The sequence below is a fragment of the Aedes aegypti genome, chromosome 2 (assembly GCF_002204515.2).
Source record: "Aedes aegypti strain LVP_AGWG chromosome 2, AaegL5.0 Primary Assembly, whole genome shotgun sequence".
NCBI lineage: Eukaryota > Metazoa > Arthropoda > Insecta > Diptera > Culicidae > Aedes > Aedes aegypti.
Genome location: NC_035108.1, coordinates 97601798 through 97624229, shown reverse-complemented (window position 1 = coordinate 97624229; position 22432 = coordinate 97601798). Strand labels below are relative to the sequence as shown.

General features: G+C 36.3%; 1 protein-coding gene across 6 annotated transcripts in view; it reads right to left on the bottom strand.

Annotated features, from left to right (window-relative positions):
* Window positions 1-10023: 10023 nt before the first annotated feature.
* Window positions 10024-22432, bottom strand: part of LOC5571596 (arginine kinase) — a 166945-nt gene continuing 154536 nt past the window's right edge. For 4 of the 6 annotated variants that reach the window (XM_021841644.1, XM_021841642.1, XM_021841643.1 and 1 more), the window contains one exon: window positions 10243-11826. In XM_021841644.1, the coding sequence (XP_021697336.1) occupies window positions 10925-11826 (902 nt within the window). In that variant the 3' untranslated portion in view covers window positions 10243-10924. Of the gene's footprint in view, window positions 11827-22432 lie in introns of all 6 variants that reach the window. The other 2 variants (XM_021841640.1, XM_001653673.2) reach the window with 2 other exon arrangements.

The window sequence follows — 22432 nt, the reverse complement described above, 5'->3', positions numbered from 1 at the left end:
ACTACTTTCGCCGCTCCGCTGTATGGAGAGACAAAGTTACTTAACCACGAATCAAAACAAAACACTATTTGAGTCGATTTTACACTGGTAAAAAAACGTCGAAAGTAACTGAATAAATCGGCTTATCATTTTGTAATAAAATTTTTGTGGGACATAACAGGAACTCCCTAGTTTCTGAATGCGAGCTTATTGTATGCAATATTTAAGCAATGTTCACGGCGAAAAAATGTCAAAAAGATGATTCGTTTTAAAACAGTTTAAAAAGACAGGATGTGATTCGTCTGAATTAATTTTCTAAAAATGTAAGGAAGGTACTTACGTCGATTTAAAAAAATAATCAAGAAATGATAATCAATCATAAAAAATTGCGATTATCGAGATTTTTTCACATTACATTTATTTAATCAGATCCATTCACTTTGTTTGCTTCGCGATTTATATGGACTTCGTCGGCCGAATGTTTGAAAAGGTCAAACGTTTGTACGCTTAATAAAACCGAGATTGGAGACATACCATGGTACCATGGTACCATTATGTCACGCTATTTATTAAAATTTTCGGTTTTCCATTCTGATTCATAAGAGCATCAAGAGGTCCAACAAGAATATTTGGTCTGATTTGGTCGGAGTATTGCGGAACCGCTTGCAGTAGGGTGTGATGTGGACATTTTCAGACCATCATATACCGGGTACCCCCGTTGGTTTGACCACATTTAATCTGAACACTTTTTGATCTGTACCCCGCTAATTTGCACATCGTTTATGTTAAAAATGGTTCAAACGTCATTTAGCTCATGCAACGGACTGAAGTTAGATAGAACGCTGGGGAATGGAACACAGAATCAAAACAAAACAGTGAAAGAGGTAACCAGAAACACATTTCTAGGGTGACTAGATGTTCAAATTAAAAATGAACCCCGATGGTTTGCATGAGGAACCGTTTAAATTAGCGGGGGTGCACGGTACATAGTTCTATCATGCGACAGCTCAAAATATATGATTTTGCATCCAGTTCTGAACGGGCACATGCCAAACACCAAACATAAAATTCATCTTCTTGTTTCTGGCGTTATGCCCCTTGTAGTGAAACAACGTCTTCAGCTTTCAGTGGTTTATTACAGAATGAACATCCCTAACTGTCAATCTTATCTTTTACCCTAAGTCTGCCTACTATGATCTTACTACATCTCGGGCATCCTGACACTATCGATGTCCTCATCGATATCACTGTTGTCAGATATGTAATCACTCATCCATTTCCTCATATTTTGAGGAGAGCAAACCGAATTGAATGGGATATTTGCAATTTGAAATCCATCTAAATCAGTTACAACGTACCTATCGTTCGGCAAAACTTTATGAATTTTATACGGACCTTTATATTTAGGAGCTAATTTATGTGTTTCGCCAGTTTTCAGAACTATGAAATCACCCTCTGCATATACTGTGCTCTTTTTTCGTTTCTTATCTGCATTTCTTTTGTTACAAAGTTGACTTCTAATATTATGTCTTTGAGCATTTTCTCGGATATCTGTCAAACTCGTTGAACTAGTTGATATCTGCCTATTTGCAATAAAATTCGAAATATAATGACTTTCACAGTCCAAATTATTCTGTTGCACACCAAATAATAACACGCTAGGACAATTACCTATTGACCTATTAAAAGTATTATTAAATATAAATTCCAATTTTGATAACAATTCATTCCACGGTTTAGCTGTTTCATTGCACATTTTTGCAAGCATAGGAGTTAAAGTTTTATTTACACGCTCAACTTGACCGTTAGCTTCAGGGGTATACGCAGCAGTTTTAATGTGTTTGATTTGATTGATGGTAGTACAATCTTTGAATTTGTGTGAAGTAAAACAAGTACCTCTATCTGTGATAATTCTGTTAGGTTTACTGTAAAAGTTCATGTAATTTGTCAAATGGCGAATTGTTTCATCTGAGCTTGTTGATTTTGATGGAAAAAATTTCGTTAACTTTGTGAACCCATCTATAATTACCAAAATATATTTTGCTCTATTAGAAGAAGATAATTGTATTGGTCCATAGTAGTCTAAATGAACAGTTTCGAATGGTTTATTTCCTTTATCAATAATATTAACAAACCCTTCTTTTCTCCCAGCAGGGCTGTAAAAAATACATGTCAGACAATTGTTTATATAATTTTTCACCATTTTTTTCATTTTACTAAACCAAAATTGCTTTCTTTTTTCATATAAAGTTTTCTCTATTCCAATGTGTCCACAATTGTCGTGACATAGTTTAATGACAGTATCAATCATTAATTTTGGAACAACTAATAAACGATTCTGACCTTTTTTTTCTAAAAAGAACTCCATTGATTAGCTCAAAATCTGGAAATGTAGATCGCTCAAGTAATTTTTTAATATTCAACAGTTTAACATCTTGTTCTTGCGCCACAATAATATTTTGTTCAATATCACAATCATTTAAAATATTAACAGTTTTATTTACATAGTTTCTTTTTGAAGATAAATTTCTTTTTTATTGACTAATTCCTCCTCAGTAAATTGTTTTTTAACTATAGTATTTTGACGGCTTAAAGCATCAACATGTTGCATTTTTGAGCCATCTCTGTACTCTAAATCGAAATCATAACTCTCTAAAAACAATGCCCATCTGCAAATCTTTGGATTTACATTCTTTTTTGACAAAGTCTGAACTAATGCATTGCAATCTGTAAAAATTTTAAAATGTATACCGGCTAAATAAATATGAAATCTTTTTATTGCCTAAACCACGGCTAATGTTTCTAGTTAAAAGCTGTGCAATTTTGACTCAAATTCGTCTGTTTTTCTACTAAAATAACTAACAGGATGAAAGTTGTTGTCCTTTTGTTTTTGAAGCAAAATAGCTCCAAGTCCAAAAGAGCTTGCATCACAATGAAGTTGCGTTTCAGCCTGTGGATCGAAAGTAGCAAGTATCGGTGACGAAATCAATTTATTTTTCAATGAGTTAAAAGCATCTAATTGTTCTTTACCAAAATCGAATTTTGCATCTTTTTTCAAAAGAATATACAAAGGCCTCGCGATGGTTGCAAAATTTTGTACAAACTTCCTGAAATAGCTTGTAAGACCTAAAAACCTTTGGACGTCTTTATTATTTTTTGGAAATGGGAAATTAGATATACTATCAACATGAGACTTATTCAATTTCTTTCCAAATTTATTAAATGTGTATCCCAAATAATCTATTTCTTCGAAAAGAAATTGACATTTACTCAAATTTATTTCTAATAAATTATCATTTAATATTTGAAAAACTTTTCCTACAGTATCTATGTGTTCATCAAAACTTGTACTTGCAATAAGAATATCGTCAATATAAACTATAATTTTACCATCATCAATCAATTCTTTGAATATTTTTTTTTATAAATCTTTGGAAAACTGCAGGGGCGTTACACAATCCGAAAGGAACACGCAAATATTCATATTGTCCATTTGGCGTTACAAAAGAAGTGTACTTAGTTGACTCTGTTGCTATTCTAATCTGATGAAAACCAGATTTCAGATCAATAATCGAAAATATTTCCTTATTTTTCAGTGTATCAATCAAATCGTCAATAACAGGTAAAGGGTAGTTATCTCTAACGGTGTTTTTATTTAGTTTCCTATAATCTACACATAATCTAAAATCATTACCTTTTTTAGGAATTACAGTTAACTCTCCCTTACTCGATATTCCGTATCTCGATATCGAGTTAGAGAACCATAGTAAAAATTGGTTTTCATGGCTAACTCGATGGTCCCTTGGATCGCAGTTGCACTGCTTTTGTGTTCTGTAACTCGATACCTCCCTAACTCGATGGTCCCTTCGATATCGAGTAAGGGAGAAATGACTGTATTACTATTGGACTTGTAGTAGTTTCGGAACTTTTGAGAACAATCCAATTTGAGTTTCCTTTGAATCTTTTATATTTTTCACGGATCGTAACTTTTCACACCTCTCTACTATAATGGCGGTCGCAACAATCCCCCCCCCCCTTTCTCACTCTCGGTTATGCTCATCCTCACCCTAGCCTATGTCGCACGAGGGGTGCGCCACTACAGGACTAGCATACACTGAAATGAGTTTTATTGTAGAAACTACTGAATCCATGGTAAAATTAAGAACTGCACCAACGATTTTCAACCGACTACATTAATCTGTTAACTCTACCAAAACATAGTCAACATCACTACACAAGAAAATTTCTTCTGTTGATTTAACCAGAGTTGTAGTATTTTTGACTAGAAACATTCTTGATTTGAGAAGTTTAGCATCATACTTTTGACCACACTGTGTTGTACGGTGGGTGTCACGGATTGAAATACAATGCTTTATAGTGGATGCCACTATGGACATAGTCAAATTTACTGCACTGCTCAGTGATTTTTACCAGATTATAGTAAACTTAACAGATTTTTGTAGTCGGTTGAAAATCGTTGGTGCAGTTCTTAATTCTACCATGGATTCGGTAGATTATACAACAAAATTTGTTTGCGTGTAGGGTGAATTACTTTCTTTAATGATTCCCTCTTTCAAAAGCTCTTTTATTTTTACCTCAACTTTGTTTTTCTGGTCAAAAGATAATCTTCTTGGTTTAAAATGAAAATATTCCTCCTTTTTCAATGCAATAGTCATTTCATATTCTGTTACTGGTTTGGATGGTTTGTTGTTAAAATAATATTTAGTTTTAGTAATGTTGCCTTTCTATCATCTGATATTTCTCCAATATTCGACGATAGTGTTTGGTACGTATCAGAATCAATATTAAATATTTTGTGTTGTTTTACCTTTGTGTTAGATGGATCTTCAATCTGTAAATTTCCTTTCCCGACTTCAAAAATCTGAATACCATTTTTGATGACCGTTTGTGAACCGATTATAGTCGCGTACTTTCATACAGAGGTAGATCAAAACCTAAAAATCGTCCAAAACCGACTGATCATCTTTCTTAGATACCAAATGTCACTTTTATGGAAAAATAGTAAAAATTTATTTAAAAATCTATGTTTTCGTTTTATATTGCCAAGATGACGTATTCAACCCAATCTTATATTTAGATCTCGAATAGAATACAAGGATTCAAAAGCAGATTATAATCAAGATTTACCTTTCCAATTCGATTTGAACTAGATGTTTGCAAAGTTATAAAACAAGATAAAAATTTAAATGTATCACCCAAGCCTTTGAAAAAAAAATGCTTGCTAGTTTGAAAATATGGATTATGGTTGCTCAACATTTCTGTAGCAAACGTTTCATTTCTCTCAACCTTTCGAATACAAAATATGAACATAGGATTGAATAATACCTTTTTTTGTTAGAGTTAAAAACTTTAAATCCTAAAGCTGCTTGGCTACCATCATATTGAAGGATTGAAGTTTTTTTGTATTCAAATAAAGCTGTTGTCAGAAAATTCGTCCGATAACAGTTATTTGAAGAAAAAGGATGGAAGGTATTTTGCTCATGGATTTATTAATATCCAATCATAGTAAGGCAGAGCAAAACTTCGATCTTAGTGGTATAATCATTTTTTTTTATAAAAACAATAGCAGTTGAAAATAAATACCATACAGTGAACCTTCAACGTATTTGCTACAATTTCGCTGATTGTCTTAAACAAACTTTTGCCCCATCGGTGGGGCTCGACACTTTTACGATAGACATACTTTATATAATCTTATGTTTACAGATTTACACTCTAATTTTTCATCAAAAAACTGCCAAAAGCCCAAAAAAGCAGTTTTTTTTTGCAAAACTAAGTGAAAATGTGAAATGTTAGTGACTTTTTTCGCACGATCAGGCAAATTTCGCTGAACTTGAAGATAATATGTGAATTAGGGGAAATTAGTAAATTTCTCTGCTAGATTATATGGGTCGAACTTTTAGCCCGCTAATTCGAACTTTTGCCACACTATGGGCCAAAAATTGATTCCCAGCAATTATGTAGTTACTAATACACCTCAAATCATCCTTATGATGCATAAAAACGCCCTTACATAAAAAAACGAAGAAGATTTTATCCTTATTTATTTTCATGCAATGAAAGTTTGATAAAAAAATATAATGTTTACGTCAAAAAACAACAAATAGCCATTATTTTTCCAAATCTTAATTGACTCTTATGATATTTGTAGTGAAAGTCTTTTACTTGAACACTATAGCATTTATAAGCTTTCATTTGATTTGAGCTAGATCATAAATCGAATCCTAAACATTCGATTTCTTATCATTAATCTAGAAACAAGTTTTATCTATATTTCTTACAAATAACGCAACGTCTTCTAATTACAGAAATTTTACATGAATGCTTATATATTTATAACGAAAATAACATCTCTGAAACGAATTGATGTGGTTCCCATTCTGGAGATAGTTACTTATGACTTAAAAAGTTATAGTGGCGATTTCATTTGGAAGCGAAGTGAAGCTGTTCTTCTCGAAATGAATTAGCCCAGGGTTAAAAATCTCGTTAACAAAGACAAACAAAAAGAATTGATGTAATGTCCATATAAACTACGTAAGGCGCCAAAAAAAATTACTTATGACTTAAAAAGTTATAGTGGCGATTTCATTTGGAAGCGAAGTGAAGCTGTTCTTCTCGAAATGAATTAGCCCAGGGTTAAAAATCTCGTTAACAAAGACAAACAAAAAGAATTGATGTAATGTCCATATAAACTACGTAAGGCGCCAAAAAAAATTGGCGCAAGAAAAAATAATAATAATAAAAAAAAGGTTAATATTATAAACACTTAAAGAAGAATTAAATTAAATCTTCAGTATGAATAAGGTTTACGTTTATTCTACAAAAACAAATGGTAACATGGTCTTATTATCTTTCCAATCAAAAAACTCCATAAAATTGGTGTCAACATAGCATTGAAAATTGTTGCAACATTTACGATTTTACGATGTGGTTTTTTGTACGAATCCGCCACTATCTTACTATATGTAAAGGAATTTCAATGTTTACATTTGAATGCAACTGCTTCACTGTCGTCTACGTACGAACTGCTACGCTTACTGCACAATTGTTTATTTTCGAGATTTTTTTTGTAGAACTTTACCATATCTCTCATACACAAACATTTTCCAGTAACAACGATTCGTTCTAGATAATTGATCACAAAATATCGCAGCTTGTTTTAAAATATGAAAAGACATTGGTTTTTGTGATATACATTTAGCGTGTAGGCGATCGGGCGAAATGCCGAATTATTCGTTAAACGAAAACCGATGTATTCGATCGGTAGATCGATATAAGGATGTGAATAAAAAGTAATAGAGTCAGTCTTTACAAGAATCACAACCAGTGTCCATCTACCTCATTTAAACATACCACTCCAAAGTAAGTCCCCGGTTAGCCTGTGAATCTAATAGTAAGATCTAAAAGTTTTCTAATTAACAATATCACTACAAATGGATCAAGCCAGTTCTTATAGTTCTAAAACAAACAAGACAAAAAGGAAACAGAATGGCAGTATGTGACGTTTTAAAATTACACATTGTTATTGCCTGTCAAAAAATGATCATCCATAAATTCACATTCAAAATGCATTTAATGCGTCTAGTATCATAAGTGTTTGATACTAAAAACTAGTTTTAACTGTATTGTCATTTCTTCTCAATTTTTTTCGGGGGGGCCAAGGCCATGGTTCGGGGGGGCCAGGCCCCCCCTGGCCCCTCCCTATTTACGCCAATGCACACCTTCCATCGTCGCTCTTATCAGTCTCGTGAGCTTCCCGGGAAAGCTGTTCTCGTCCATGATTTTCCATAGCTCTACGCGGTCGATACTGTCGTATGCCGCCTTGAAATCGATGAAAAGGTGATGCGTTGGGACCTGGTATTCACGACATTTTTGGAGGATTTTCCGTACAGTAAAGATCTGGTCCGTTGTCGATCGGCCGTCAACGAAGCCGGCTTGATAACTTCCCACGAACTCGTTTACTACAGGTGACAGACGACGGAAGATGATCTGGGATAATACTTTGTAGGCCGCATTTAGAATGGTGATCGCTCGAAAGTTCTCACGTTCTTGTCGCCTTTCATGTAGATGGGGCAGATTACCCCTTCCTTCCACTCCTCCGGTAGCTGTTCTGTTTCCCAGATTGTGCCTATCAGCCGGTGCAGACAAATGGCCAGCCTTTCCGGACCCATCTTTATGAGTTCAGCTCCGATACCATCCTTACCAGCAGCTTTATTGTTCTTGAGCTGGTGAATGGCATCCTTAACCTCCCTCAAAGTGGGGGCTGGTTGGTTTCCATTTTCCGCAGTACTGACGAAGGCATTTCCTCCGTTGTCCCGTCCTTCATTGCCTGTGCTCTCAGCACCATTCAGGTGCTCGTCGAAGTGCTGCTTCCACCTTTCGATCACCTCACGCTCGTCCGTCAGAATGCTCCCATCCTTATCCCTGCACATCTCGGCTCGCGGCACGAAGCCGTTGCGGGATGTGTTGAGCTTCCGATAGAACTTACGCGTTTCTTGAGACCGGCACAGCTGTTCCATCTCCTCGCACTCCGTCTCCTCCAGGCGGCGTTTTTTCTCCCGAAAGAGGCGGGTCTGCTGTTGCCGTTTCCGTTTATAGCGTTCCACGTTCTGCCGGGTCCCTTGCTGCAGCATGACCGCCCGCGCTTCATTCTTCTCCTTCAAAACCTCCTGGCACTCCTCGTCGAACCAATCGTTCCGTCGACTCCGTCCCACGTACCCGACGTTGCTCTCAGCTGCATCGTTGATGGCTGCTTTTACTGTTCTCCAGCAGTCCTCAAGAGGGGCTTCGTCCAGCTCACCCTCTTCCGGTAATGCAGCCTCGAGTTGCTGCGCGTATGCCGCTGCGACATCCGGTTGCTTGAGCCGCTCTAGGTCATACCGGGGCGGCCGTCGGTACCGTACGTTGTTAACGACGGAGAGTTTTGGACGCAGTTTGACCATCACCAGATAGTGGTCAGAGTCGATGTTAGCGCCACGATATAATGTCGGAGAAGTGCCGTCCATCAATCAAACGTGGTCGACTTGTGATTATGTCTGCTGTGGTGATCTCCAGGTGTATCGATATGGAATCCTAGGCTGTGCTGGAAGAAGCTACTACGAAAGGCCATACTCTTGCAGGCAGCGAAATCAATTAGTCGTAAGCCGTTTTCGTTCTTCAGCCGGTGGGCTTTGAACTTTCCAATAGTCGGTCTGAACTCCTCCTGGCCAATCTGAGCGGTTAGATCTCCTATGATGATTTTGACGTTGTGGCTTGGGCAGCTGTCGTACTCGCGTTCGAGCTGGGCGTAAAAACGGTCCTTATCATCATCAGTGCTTCTGGAGTGAAGGCTGCGCACGTTTTTATATGCTGAAGTTGAAGAACCGGCCTTTGATCCTCAACTTGATCGGCCACAATACTTGGCGCCTCTGCATATCGCCCATCACTATAAAAGCTGTTCCCAGCTCGTGCGTGTTGCCGCAGCTCTGGTTACCTCTAAACGCTAGTCGGCGTACGAGTGGTACATCAATTTGAGAAAACCGAAAAGACCACCCTTTAGTTTTATAGTAGAGTCTATGACTGAAGTCGCGCAACTCTGTGTATATATACTCTGTTTTATAGCACTACCTACTACTAGCCATCAATGGCATAAAATAGGAATTCTAAAGAACACATCTTGGCGGCCTGGTTTAAGCTTGAGTTGGGTCCTAAATTTGTAAATAAATTCTTGTTATTATTCAATAACACAAAAAAGCATACTTTATCATTTTTTCCGCTCAATTAACGGCTATATGAAAAATTAACTTGGTTGATATCGAGTTATGGAGAGGAATTTACATTACAGGTGGCATCGATTTATGGAAAACACGATATAGGGACTGAAAAATCTATCGAGTTATGAAAAGAAGTAAAATGTGTATGAAGCTTAGTCATTGTCTAGACCCCCCATCCCCCCATAGATGACCAATTAGTTTATGGACGACTTGTGTAATGCAGGCTCAATCCTATAAATTACCTTCCACCCAAAGAAAAGCAACTTCATTTCTATGTTTTAATCAGTTTTTTTATTCTTTAAAATAATGAGTAAATTTGAAATTTCAGGCGTCTTTATTCGCTTTCCACGCTATGAGTGCACAATCGGGACCTGTTTCGGCGGGAACTGGTTCGATGCAACTCTGTTTCATACCAAAAATACTGTTGACAAGCAACATTCATTCGTATGCGTCTTCTCCGTTATCATTTCTTCTCATTTTTTTCCTTTTGTTTCGAATCTTCTACTTTAATGTAGGATTCCCTTTGGTTGTTGGTTAGTGACTATTTTATGAAAATAATACACAACTGACAATAAAGTGTAGTAACTCTACGTGATACAACAAAACAGCGCAGATCGAAATCAAACGGTTTCTTAAAGTTACGAAGATGAAGTTACACAGAGAAAAGTTAAATTACACAAAAGAATGTGGGATGAAATGGAGGTACCCTGCGTCGTCATCGATCGATTTGCATTGGCTCGGAGGCTGCTTCTCGTTGGCCGAGGCAGCCGCTGCCGCAAATCGAGTGAGACGATTGATCGGGATCACTCTGGGTCTCGGCCTGCCCGGAAGTGCAGAGGTTTGTTGGAGAAGGGGATGGTCGAATTGTCGTCTGCCAGGCAGCTCAGCTGAAGCGAAACTGTGATCTACACGGTTTCTTCCTAGTTTGGAGTGCGAGGAGAACATCAATGTGCACTGGCGAAGAGCGAGGAACCCAGAGGATCTTCCGGTGGGGTACCAACGATAGAGCATGTGCCTTTGTTTTAGTAATGGGTGGTGTTTTGTATGGTGGTGTACATTTCAAAAAATAATCAAAATTTTAACGATTTTGTTTTATTACTTTTTTTGGCTTTTATTTTAACGTTTTACTTTTTGCTTTGTGTTAGTGTAGGATTAGTAGGGGGAGTTTTGATTTACAGCGACTTTTCAATCTTGATGAGTTCAGAAATGCCATCGTACATCTCCTTGACGGCCTGGTACTCGGTCAGACCCATGCGGCGCTTGTTGGAGATGTCATAGATACCGCCCTCGGCTTCGGAGTGTTCGCCGCGGGTGCCACGGACCTGCAGGTTGTACTTGTCGGCGATGGATTCCAGCTTGGCGTAGTCCTTGGCCAATTTCGGGACCTTGATGTGGACCGAGGCGCGGATGGTGGTTCCCAGGTTGGTTGGGCAGAAGGTCAGGAAACCGAGACGGTCGTGGTGCGAGAATGGGATGCGCTTCTCGATGTCGTTGACGGCGGTGACCAGACGACGGTAGACCTGTCCCAGATCGCCACCCATCTGCATGGAGATGATGCGGAGGTGATCTTCCTCATTGCACCAGACCAGGAAGGTCTTGTTGTCGTTGTGGTAGATACCACGTCCAGTTGGCCAGAAACGGCAAGCGTTGGCGGCCTGCAGGAAGCGATCGCCCTCCTTGAACAGGAAGTGATCGTCGATCAGCTGCTGCTGGACGGCCTTGTCCATACCGGTCAATGGGTAGAACTTGCCCTTCAGCTCACCTTCCAGGGCGGACAGGGTGGAGGAAACCTTGTCTTCCATCTCCTTGTACTGGGCCTCGGTCAGGCACGGGTTGAAGGGGTAGCCCTCCATCGAGCGACCGCAACGGACACGGGTCGACACGACGAACTCGCCAGTGGGGTCAACATTGCCGAACGAGGCAACATCACCGAAGTCGGCGGCTGGGTGCTTGTCGGTCTTCTTGAAGCCCTTGTGGTAGTCCTCGATGATGGGGTCGAACAAATCCGAGAACACGGAGTATGCCTCAGCATCGGGAGCGTAGATGCCAACGCCGGAATCGTGGTTCTCGAAACCTGTGGGCGGAGAAAGAGAGATAAAGAACGGGTGGTTAATGAAATGATGAATTGTTGAGATGTGTAAATAAGCACGGTTGTTGGAAAATCTCACCCAATTACATTTGAGGCTTTGCCAATGTCTTTTGACTGACTCAAAATCAAATTTTGGTCAATCGTAATAAAAGGAAACATAGAACGGCGAACGACATTAGTCTAATGTGTAGCATGTCGAAGTGTTTGTTTAACAAATACAGATAGGATAAATAGTCAATTATTCAGCGTTCTGTAATCTCACCAATTGCTGAACGAGTTCTAAGGAAAGCATGGAGGACTGTTCAATATTTACAGACTAGTTTACTAGACGATTTTTTAGCGTAATAGTCATCTAATAATATAATATATATTTATTAACGAATAGAATTCTTTTCCTTCTTTGAAAAGGTGCATTTTTTTATAAAACATTAAAGCCAAATGACCCAGATTCGTTTAAAATGACCTTCTGTTCTTCTTTCTGGTTTTACGCAAGCAATCTAAAGTTCAGATGAAAGGGCAAGGTTTTAAGCAACTCAACTTAAATAATTAACCAAACTTTAGTTCACATAAAGTTCATTGAAGATGCTTAAGTAGAATGAAGTTTACCAAAAAGTAGAGAAAAAGTGCGACTTGTGCTGAACTTTCTAGTTGTTGATAAGTGCATGAATTATTTTTTCGAGAGTCAAGTTCTGCAGGTATCCTTTATGTTCTCGTATTCAGCTCAAAATTTACTACTGAACTTTTGAGTTCACTGCTTGAGTCAAATTAAGTAAAAGGGGCCTTCCTTAGCCGAGTCCGCGGCTACAAAGCTAAGCCATGCTACAGGTTCGAATCCCGGCCAGTCCTGGATCTTTTCGTAATGGAAATTTCCATGACTTCCCTTGGCATGGAGTATCATTGTACTTGTCACACGATACACGAATGCGAAAATGGCAACATTGGTAAATCAAGCTCTCAGTTGATAACAGTGGAAGTGCTCATAAGAATACGAAGCTGAGAAGCAGGCTCTGTCTCAGTGAGGACGTTAATGCCAACATGAAGAAGAAGCTTAAGTAAAAAACAAACTTTTAATTGCTTATGGAGTTCTGCTTCTCAACTAAGTGTACGATAAAATCTTCCAGACACTAACTGAAAGCTTTCTTTGGCGAGAGGGTTTTAAAGCCCTGTCCCAATTTTAGTACCAAACGCTTAAATTTAGGCCAGAAACACATGTTCAAAAAATTTAGGACCATATTGACCGTTTTGACCTGAGAAGTCGATGAAAGTTGCAACCGGAATTCGAACCCATTTATATTTATGTGTGATCTTATTGAATGACTGTGCTTTTATAAGATTATACCTCTTCAAAATGCCACAAGCTGGTAAAATTTTGCAACCAATAACAATCTGAATGATTTGATTTCTATGCTTTGATCTTGGAACCTCCATCTAATCTTCTGTATCAATTTTTCCAATTTCCAACAGTCGTTAAGAGAATTTAAAATTTATTAAAATTATAGTCTTGATCAGTGCTGCTTTGTTGTTAATTTTGCGTACTTTCATAAAATCGAGTTTAAAAATATTTAAAAAGTTTATTATGACCATTTTCAACAAATTCACCTTTTTTTAAAAAATCATAACTTTTTTGTCCATGATTTTTCCATCTTGACCCACTGTGCAAAAGACTTCATTTTTTGTCTACTTTAACATATAAAAAAATAAAAAATAAAAAAAAAATCAAAAATACGATTTTTGAGAAAATTGATTTTTAAGCTTTATTTTCGATATATAAAAAATTACAACATTTTTTTTTACAGTGTATATTTTTTTTTCAGATAGTCCCAACAATAACCTAAAACTTTGCGGAAGACTCCAAACTGATCGGACAAACCGTTTCTAAGTTATAATTTTTGAAAATTATTAAGGATTTTTTTCTTAGGCCCTTCTCAAAAGTAAGGCTAGAGTCAAAATGGCGAGCCGATGATGTAAAAAGGCATTTTTGGGCATAAAGAAAGCATGTGCAAAATTTCATCCAAATCAAAAAATACAAAAGTAAACCGACATTCGAATTCAAATGGAACCGCTCAGCCCTGGTCTTGATTAAAGGGCTTCGAATATCATTTTGCAGGTTGATGAGTATTTTTCCAAAGATTCAAATTGTATTTGTTAGTGTAGAAGACTACCCTAAAAAATTACATTTTCAATGCAAATTTTCAACAGGATATCCAGATCAGGGTGTCTACTCGTATATCGAAATGAAATTCCCTGATATTTCCAGGTTTTTTAACAGGCTTTACAAAAAAAATCCAGGTTCAAGAAATACTCTAATTTTATATGTCTAAGGGCCGATTTCTTCACCCCATCTTAGGTTTTAAAATCTAGTTTAATTATTTGGGTAAACGTGGTTTACGGCTTAAGCGAAGGTGAAGAAATGGCCTAAAAGCAAACTAATGACAAATTTTGAAATGTTTTCAATTTAATAGCTATTTATACACTTCTAAAGATTATTTAAAGCATGTTGAAACTATTCCAATATCCAATATTACAATAAGAAGATGCTAACAATACCAAAGCTTATGTTTTATTCAAATGAATTGTATTTGCCAATGATGATGTTTTTTATTTCGTTTGTAAGAGCTTGTGAACTGAACGGAACTCTCAAGTATATCAATGCTTCTTCTTGAAAGTATTTTAAGCACAAATTATGTACCATTCATTTCCATCGGTCGTTTGGATCGCTAAGACAGCTTCATGGGCGCAAAAGTAAAACTTTATTTGGATTTGTGGCAATATTTTAAAATGAACACTAAGCTTATCAATGTGATCATACAGTTCTGACCTGCATAAAAGCTAAATTCTTTAAAATATCTCAAATTGAATCAATCGTGTTAATGGTCTGCTACATATTTAAGTAGATATAAAACCATCTAAATTAATATAAATAATCCGTAAAATTTTTGGATCCCGATCCTTTTTTTTTTTTCAGGTAATAGAAACACGGTTTATCAAGCCCCTGGGTAATTGCGTTCGACTGTATAACATTTAACTGTGATAATTTAAATGAATGATGATTTTTTTCACTTCCTTCGAAAAAGTTCTAAATTAATCATGATTGTAACAAAATATTGAATTTAAAGTTGTTCAAATTCCAGAATACTTTTCGAAAATCGTTTGTTCTGAAATCAAATATTTTCATAAAAGTTTAAAAATTGTACATGAAGCAATATGAATAGGAAATTTAGAAACCTCTTTCCAATAAAAGAGACTAAAAAGTAATCAAAACGAGACGAAACAGTAATAAAAAAAAAAACAAAACGAAACCTAACAGGAACCACGATAAAACAGTTTGATCAAACCTGACATTTCTCAGATAATTTTTTTTTTTTTTCAAATTTCTCGTGACATTACGACGACAAACCAACAAATCTGGTATACGCCAGTAAAGGACAAACATTCTTCGATGTATTATAACGACATTACGATAGGGATTGATTGATATCTTTATTTGAGATTTTAACTCTCCAAGAATTTCCTAAGGAATTCCTCCAAAAATTTTGTTTTGGATGTCTCAAAATAGAACCTGGTTTTTTTTTCAAAAAATATCACAAACAATACATCAAGTCTTCCATCAGAAATTGCAATATATTATTTCAGATATTTTTCGCAAAAGTCCTTAGTCCTCTAGGATTTTATCCGGTGATACACCAATCAGTTTTACTTGAACATCCTCCAAGACTCCCGTTTAAAACATGTTATAATATTCAACTAGAAACTTCTCCAAATGTCGCTAAGAATTTCTCAGGATTTTCTACAAAATTGTTGACTAGATTTTTTTTAAGATTTTAATTGCAAATTTCTCTGATGATACCTTGAAGAATTACTCCAGAGAATGCTCCTAAGATTTCTTCGGAAATTCCTCTATTAATTCTAAGAGATTTCTCAAAGAAGTTTTCAGGAGTTTTCTCCAAGGATATTGGAATGAAATTTTACAGTAAGCTGAGAAATTATTCAGAAAAATTCGTGAAGTATTCCTAAAGCAAATTTTAGGGTACCTTATGTTACAGTTACTTATGTAATTTCTTAGGTCAGCCTTGATGAAAAAGGATTTTCAGCAAGACTCACTCTTGAAATTCCAAGATTATGGCTCAATTATTGCTAAGATGATTGAAAAATATAAAAAAACATATCTCGCAGGATATTGTAAAGCAACTCCTAGAAAAAACAGGACGATATTCATAAAAGAATGTGTAGGAATCTTATAAAAAATGCTGTTGTGGAACCTTATTGAACTTTTCAATATTCTATGGGGATTTTTTGAGAAATTGATTGGAAAAGGTTTGGATGAACTCCAAAATTCCGTGGACGAAACGCTGGAGACATTCCTAGAAAAAATCTTAAGAAACTTAGTAATAAAACACAGGTAAAATTCTAGTCGGGTTTTCTTGAATGAAATTCTGTAGGAAACTTTGGAAATCTCTTAGATTAAGTTCTGTAGAACTCGGTTGAAAAGTTAGTGAAAAAATATTTGGAGGAAGTCCTAGGATAGACTTTGTTCAAAGTACTCCCTGAGAAAATTACTAGAGGTAGTAACGTTGAAATGCTCAAGTATTTCCTGGAGCAAATTTTTGAGGAATTCCGGTAAGCATTCTATGAAAAATTGCTGAAAAAATTGGTAGAGTATTTTCTTGAAGAATTCCTGATAAAATCTCTGGAGCAACCACAATGATAATTCCTGAAACTGTTCTCGAGAAATATGAGAAGAAATTTTGCATCTAAATTATTTGCAAGCAATATAAGGAAAAAAAAACTTTAGAGACTATTTTCATTAAAATAGAGACTTCAGACACCTTCCATCAAAAATAGAGGCTTTTCAGAGACTTGCATGAAAATTGTATCTTAAAAGAAACCTGCTATCAGCTCTAAATATGTAAGTTGTTTACTAAATAAATATAGAGACATTAAAAACATCAATCATTTTTTGGTAAGCTGATAAAATTTGATACTTGAAAGGATCCTCACTGAACAGCTCATATAGTGTTTTGAGAGCGGCGCAGCCGAATTTTTTTTCGAATGAAGAGTGCTTTCTGGCAAATAATGGTAGCTCTGGGACGCAAATATTCTTTGTCGTGAACATATTCTATCATGAATTACTACCTCAAAATAATTTCCCTGATTGTTATCGAAATTCCCTGAGAATTCCAGGTTTTTTCCAGGTTAAATAAAATTCCCTGATAATTCCAGGTTTTCCAGATTTTTCCAGGTAGTAGACACCCTGCAGATTATTAAAAGGTGACGTCAGCATCAGGATTGGAATGTAGGAACATTTCAATCGAAAGAATGTTCGTAGTAGTTCCACACGGAAATCAATAAGAACTGTATAAAAAAAACTTATGGAGAAATTAAAGAAGCTCTATTTGTATGATTTCGGTATTAAATTTAAAATTTTCTTACAATTATCATACTTCCATAATTATGAATATAACACAAAGGGTCAATGTATGGAAAAGAAACATTTTTGAAGGCTGTTTGAAGCGTTTGAAGGGACCGTCATAATATAAAACTAGGAACCAGGCCATTTGTATGACGACCATTTGGCATAACGATCATTTATCATTATAAATAGAATTCTATCCATTCTTTGAAAAGGTGCCTATTTTTGATAAAACTTTGATGGCAAATGATAATTATGTCAAGAATGCATTTGTACCTTAAATGCCTAGGGATAACATTCGTACTCTCAAGTATATAAAAATTTCAGTGAGAATTTTGAACATGGGCAATCAGAAGATCGAGAGTTTACAGATCATACGGAAGGAGGCTTGAAAGTTAGAGAAGGAAGCGGTTGGACTATAGGAACATTTTGATTTAGAAGAAAGTTCAACGGAGTTCCGCCCGAAAATTAATGAAAAAGAATATTCTACTCAAAACTGTATTGGCTGATGAAAGAATTGAAAATGTATGTTTGACTTCTTATAATTCAAACACTGTAGGTACTTACAACTTTTATTTAACACACAAGTCGAGCTTTGGAACAGAAATATTTTTAAAATCTGTTTGAAGAAAGCGCATTAATCAATTCAGTTCAATAAGTTCATATCAAATAACCAAACATTGACTAATGGATTGTTAACTATAGAATACTGTTTAGAAAAGAGTTAAAAATACCAAAAAATTAGACAGTCACATTTTTTGGACCTCCATGCAGTTTAATATGAAACCGCATGGAATAATAAATGCACATTTAAAAGAGAGTTTTTGATCACTGTTTCAAAAATGTTTTATCAGAATTTCAAGAGCTTACAAAAAAACTGAAAACAAGCCTTTTCGAACTCTTGATCTATTCAATCTGTAAGTTTTTAGGATCTCTCACCTCAAACTGAATCAGCCCAATGAAATGGAAGCGTCTACTGTAATGTCTAGAAGCGCTACTTCAACTGATTCTTTATCAAAATGGCATCCAATAGTGATAAAAAGCATGTATTGAGCATGTAGCAGCTCGCGTAATAACGGTTGCCGACCCTAGACGATCCGTTGGATAGGACAAAAATGGAAGCTTCCTCACGTTCCACAAGATGTAATACAGTGAACTTTCCATAACTTGATATACCATACCTCGTCATCTAGTTATAGAATCATAGACGATTTCATGACTACCTCGATTGTCCCTTGAATCGCAGGTGAACTGATTTTTTACTCGATATCTCATTTAAATTCTTGAATCTGTGCTGAAGCCTTTAATAGATATTCAAAAACTAACGAACTCCGCTTGAATTTTTGAAATTCTGCCATTGTTCAAGAAGTTTTGTTGTAACTGAACAAAATAATTCTAAAATCGTTTTAAAAACATACAAACAACTTGTTTTTTCGTCGCTTTCGAAAATGTCAGCGTGTCTAGTTTTTGAGACAACGAAAAAAATGCAGTGTTTATTGATTTCAGCCAACTTGCATACAAGTTTTCCAGGTAGTTAAGCATTACACTGAGCAGGCCGTGCTTTTAAAAGAGTTCATTTTTAATCAAGCTGTCAAGTCAAGAAGTACCACATTGGCGACGAGTAAGAACCCACGGCCGGAATCCATATAGGAACGGAACGGACCTCAAGTTGATTCTGAACTCATCGATTAAGGGTAACTATAAGGTACACCTGTATTTCCGACGGATAACATCTGATTGGATCAGGTATGAGGGAGAACGAAAAGTCTCGCCTAAAAATAGGGAGACTCCCTTAACGGCGGATGAAAATCCGACCGGAGAGGGCCAGATAAATGTCTCGCCTAATGGTAGAGCGACGCCTTAACGGTGAAATAAGGGAGAAATAGTGGATGAAAATCCGACCATGGATGAAAATAAGTATGTTTCGCCACATGAGAGGGAGACATCTTAACGACGGTTGAAAAATCAGTCGGAGAAGGCAAGGGAAATGGCCGGTAAAGCAAAACTTTTTCTTATAATGAGAAAGAGACAAGTGAATGATAATCCGATCGAAAAAGCAGACCTCAGGAAAAGGCCATATTATTAAAAGAATCAAATTCAGAATACTGAACTGAAAAGACAGACATAAGGAATAACATCAGTGGCTGAGTAATTCAGCTGGGAAGGCAAGTATAACTTACATAAAAAAAATGTGCCTAAACGATCGCTTTTGAAGGGAGCAGTTCTAACGACAGTTTTTAGCTGTCGTGTCATTTGAAAATAACAGTTGAGGGGACGGATACGATCTATTGGGTCTAGCGAAACCAAATCCTCGCTTCAACAGGAAGCGCTCTTAGTGATTCCAACCAATCGTGTCCAAAAAAACTGTGTACGTAGTAGGAAATAGTCAAAACCAAATTTGAGGCTAATTTCCGAAAGCAACATTCAATGGCGCCAGACCACCAAACCAGACTAGAATTTTGAACTTAGCTGTGAAACAAAAGTTGTCTACTTAGAGCAAAATAGTTATCCTATATGGTCGCTGTTCAGACAGACTGAACCAAGTGTTTTTCAATGGTTTCAATAAAACGTACACCGGGCATAAGAATAGCATTAGAAACATCGGAACTGATGGAGTTCTTAATATGTCTTTAACACGCCAAAATATCATCTAGTCAATCTAGAGCAAAAGCACATCTGTCGAAGAAAAGGATATGTAGTAGTTGAGCATTACGCTGAGAAGGCCGTGCTTTTAAAAGAGTTCATTATTAATCAAGCTGCCAAAGTGCTAAATAATACAAACAAATTTGTGATAATTACGTAACTGAAAAGCTACTTTTTGATGATTTAGAAAAGTGTAGTATTTGGGCAAATAGAAGAAACAATCAATTTTGTATGTAGCAATTTAAGGCATATTATTGTATCGAGCAATTTAAGGCATATTATGTCTCACACAGTCCTATTCTACATTTCCGAAGGATTGAATCGTAAAAAAAAAGTAAGAGGTTGTTTCCGAGATACAACTGTCAAGTTGACGTTGGATAACGTTAGCTTCTTCTATTTCCTGGCTTGAGAACTTATGAAAGATTTGTTGCATGTCAATTCTGACCTATTATGGATTATTATTATGTTATTATTTGGTTGGTTCACTTCAACACCGATAGATTCGGTCGATGGAAGAAGAAGCATGAGCGGTAACTCTTGCTCCCCAAACAAATATTCCGGTTGAACTTTAGGTCCACGCATGATCCACAAAGATTGGTTGCTTTGGTGGGTTCCGAAGCCAGTTTGTGGTTGAGGTCCTTCTCCATGAAGTCCGCCAACTCCATGTTCTTCTCTTTGCTCAAATCGATGTTGAATCATCGTGACAGGCAACTGATGATTGGCATGATCTCCTTTTGATATTCGAAGAAGTTCCGCGCCATGAAGAACTTCTCCTGCTTTGTCGTGGTATCCGGGGAAATGTAGAGGCAAACCAGTAGTGCTCCTCTACATTAAAAAATTCGAATCCTTTGAGCAGAATCTCAATAGAGAAACTTTAAAGTAGATTGGAGTACCCTTGTATCTTTTAATTCCGTCTTAAATGCTTATCTTTGACAGATACGCGAATCAATCACATCCATTCACCAATAGGGTGAATTATGTATTTTGGACCGGCTAAGCATATGTCTGGAAACGGCGATCGATTAACTACACTAGATACTAATATTTTATTACGTAATGGTACTTATATGCTTAACGTCTCATTGTACTTAAGGTATCTGGGGAGCAAAAGCTTAAAAACTGTAGCATTAGCTTCCAAAATACTTAGCGTTTCAACGCCTGTCTGTTATACATTTTGGACACCCTCTTGTGAATATAATTCGAACAGGGGCGTTATGTCAATATCCATACAATGGTTTCTTAAAAAGACGGTCATATCATAAAATTTTAAGAGTTTACATGTGAGTTATGCATTTTTTCGCCTATTGGATGTGCATATTAGTGATAATTTCACGATTCATCTTCACCTTAATGCAAACAAATATCATCTGATCCACGGAATACGCCTGCAAGTATGCATACATGCGATGATCCAGTGCGTTTCATCAGATGGACAAATAATATCAACTGAACAAAAACCATAATCTATTTTGGACATCATCTGATTTATTTCTTATGTACTCATGTTAAGATTTCAGATGAACTTAGTTTCAATTTTAGGCATATTTTTTCATACTGCCACTTTTAAACTTTTAATGAATGCCAATTTCGATCTCAACCGGAGCACGTGATTTCTTTTCGCAGTTTCAATTTCAATTTGTACATTTGACACGTTTTTCGTCGTGTACCGTAAAACGGGGTATCTTTGATAATGCGGGTAACTTTGATAGTACGTTATCATTATTTCTGTTAATCGGTTAAGCAAAGCGAATGTAAGAGCTATTTTCATTTGAATCGAGAGCATTTGAGGCTTCATATACGAACATTAAAAATTGATACGATTTTAGCATTTTCGAAACGCTTACAAACAATCTGTTCTTCGATCACTATTTGATGTAGTTATGAATAGTTGGTCACTTATCTTTGAAAGCCTAGTTATCATATAACTTGAATTTGGTCTCAAATCTCTTAGCGAAAAGCATTTTCACAAACTGGGATCATTTTTGTAATCTAAGTCAGTAATTTCCATATAAGGTTAAACGTCTAGAGGTATGCAATGCCCTATAAATGTTCCGTAATCCATTCAATTTTGTTCGATTATCAAAGTTACCCCAAAACAGAAAACCGACTTTCGATTATACGAAAAATGATCTATGCATTCAAAATAAATCGTTTGGCAATCTATCAACTGCAATCGATAGCTAGGATGCCAGTAGTAGTTTTAAAAATGAAAATTATAATTCTTTGCCACAGCAAGCACAGAGATTCGTTTTCTTCGAAAAAAAAAAAATATCAAAGTTACCCCGTTTTACGGTACATGTAAACTTCAAAACGCCAAAACCTTATAACAGCAAGAAAAATGTGCTTTTCTATGGAAAATAAGACATGCCCCGATATTTACCTAATTATAAACAGTTCAATCATGAAAATCAATAGTTTTCATTATTGGAGTCGATTCGTAGAAAGATTTCCAATCGATTGGTGCAAGAATCTTGAAAATCTATTCGGGCGTTAGTAAGTTATTAACAGTCAAAATCTAACCACTTTTCGTGACGCGAG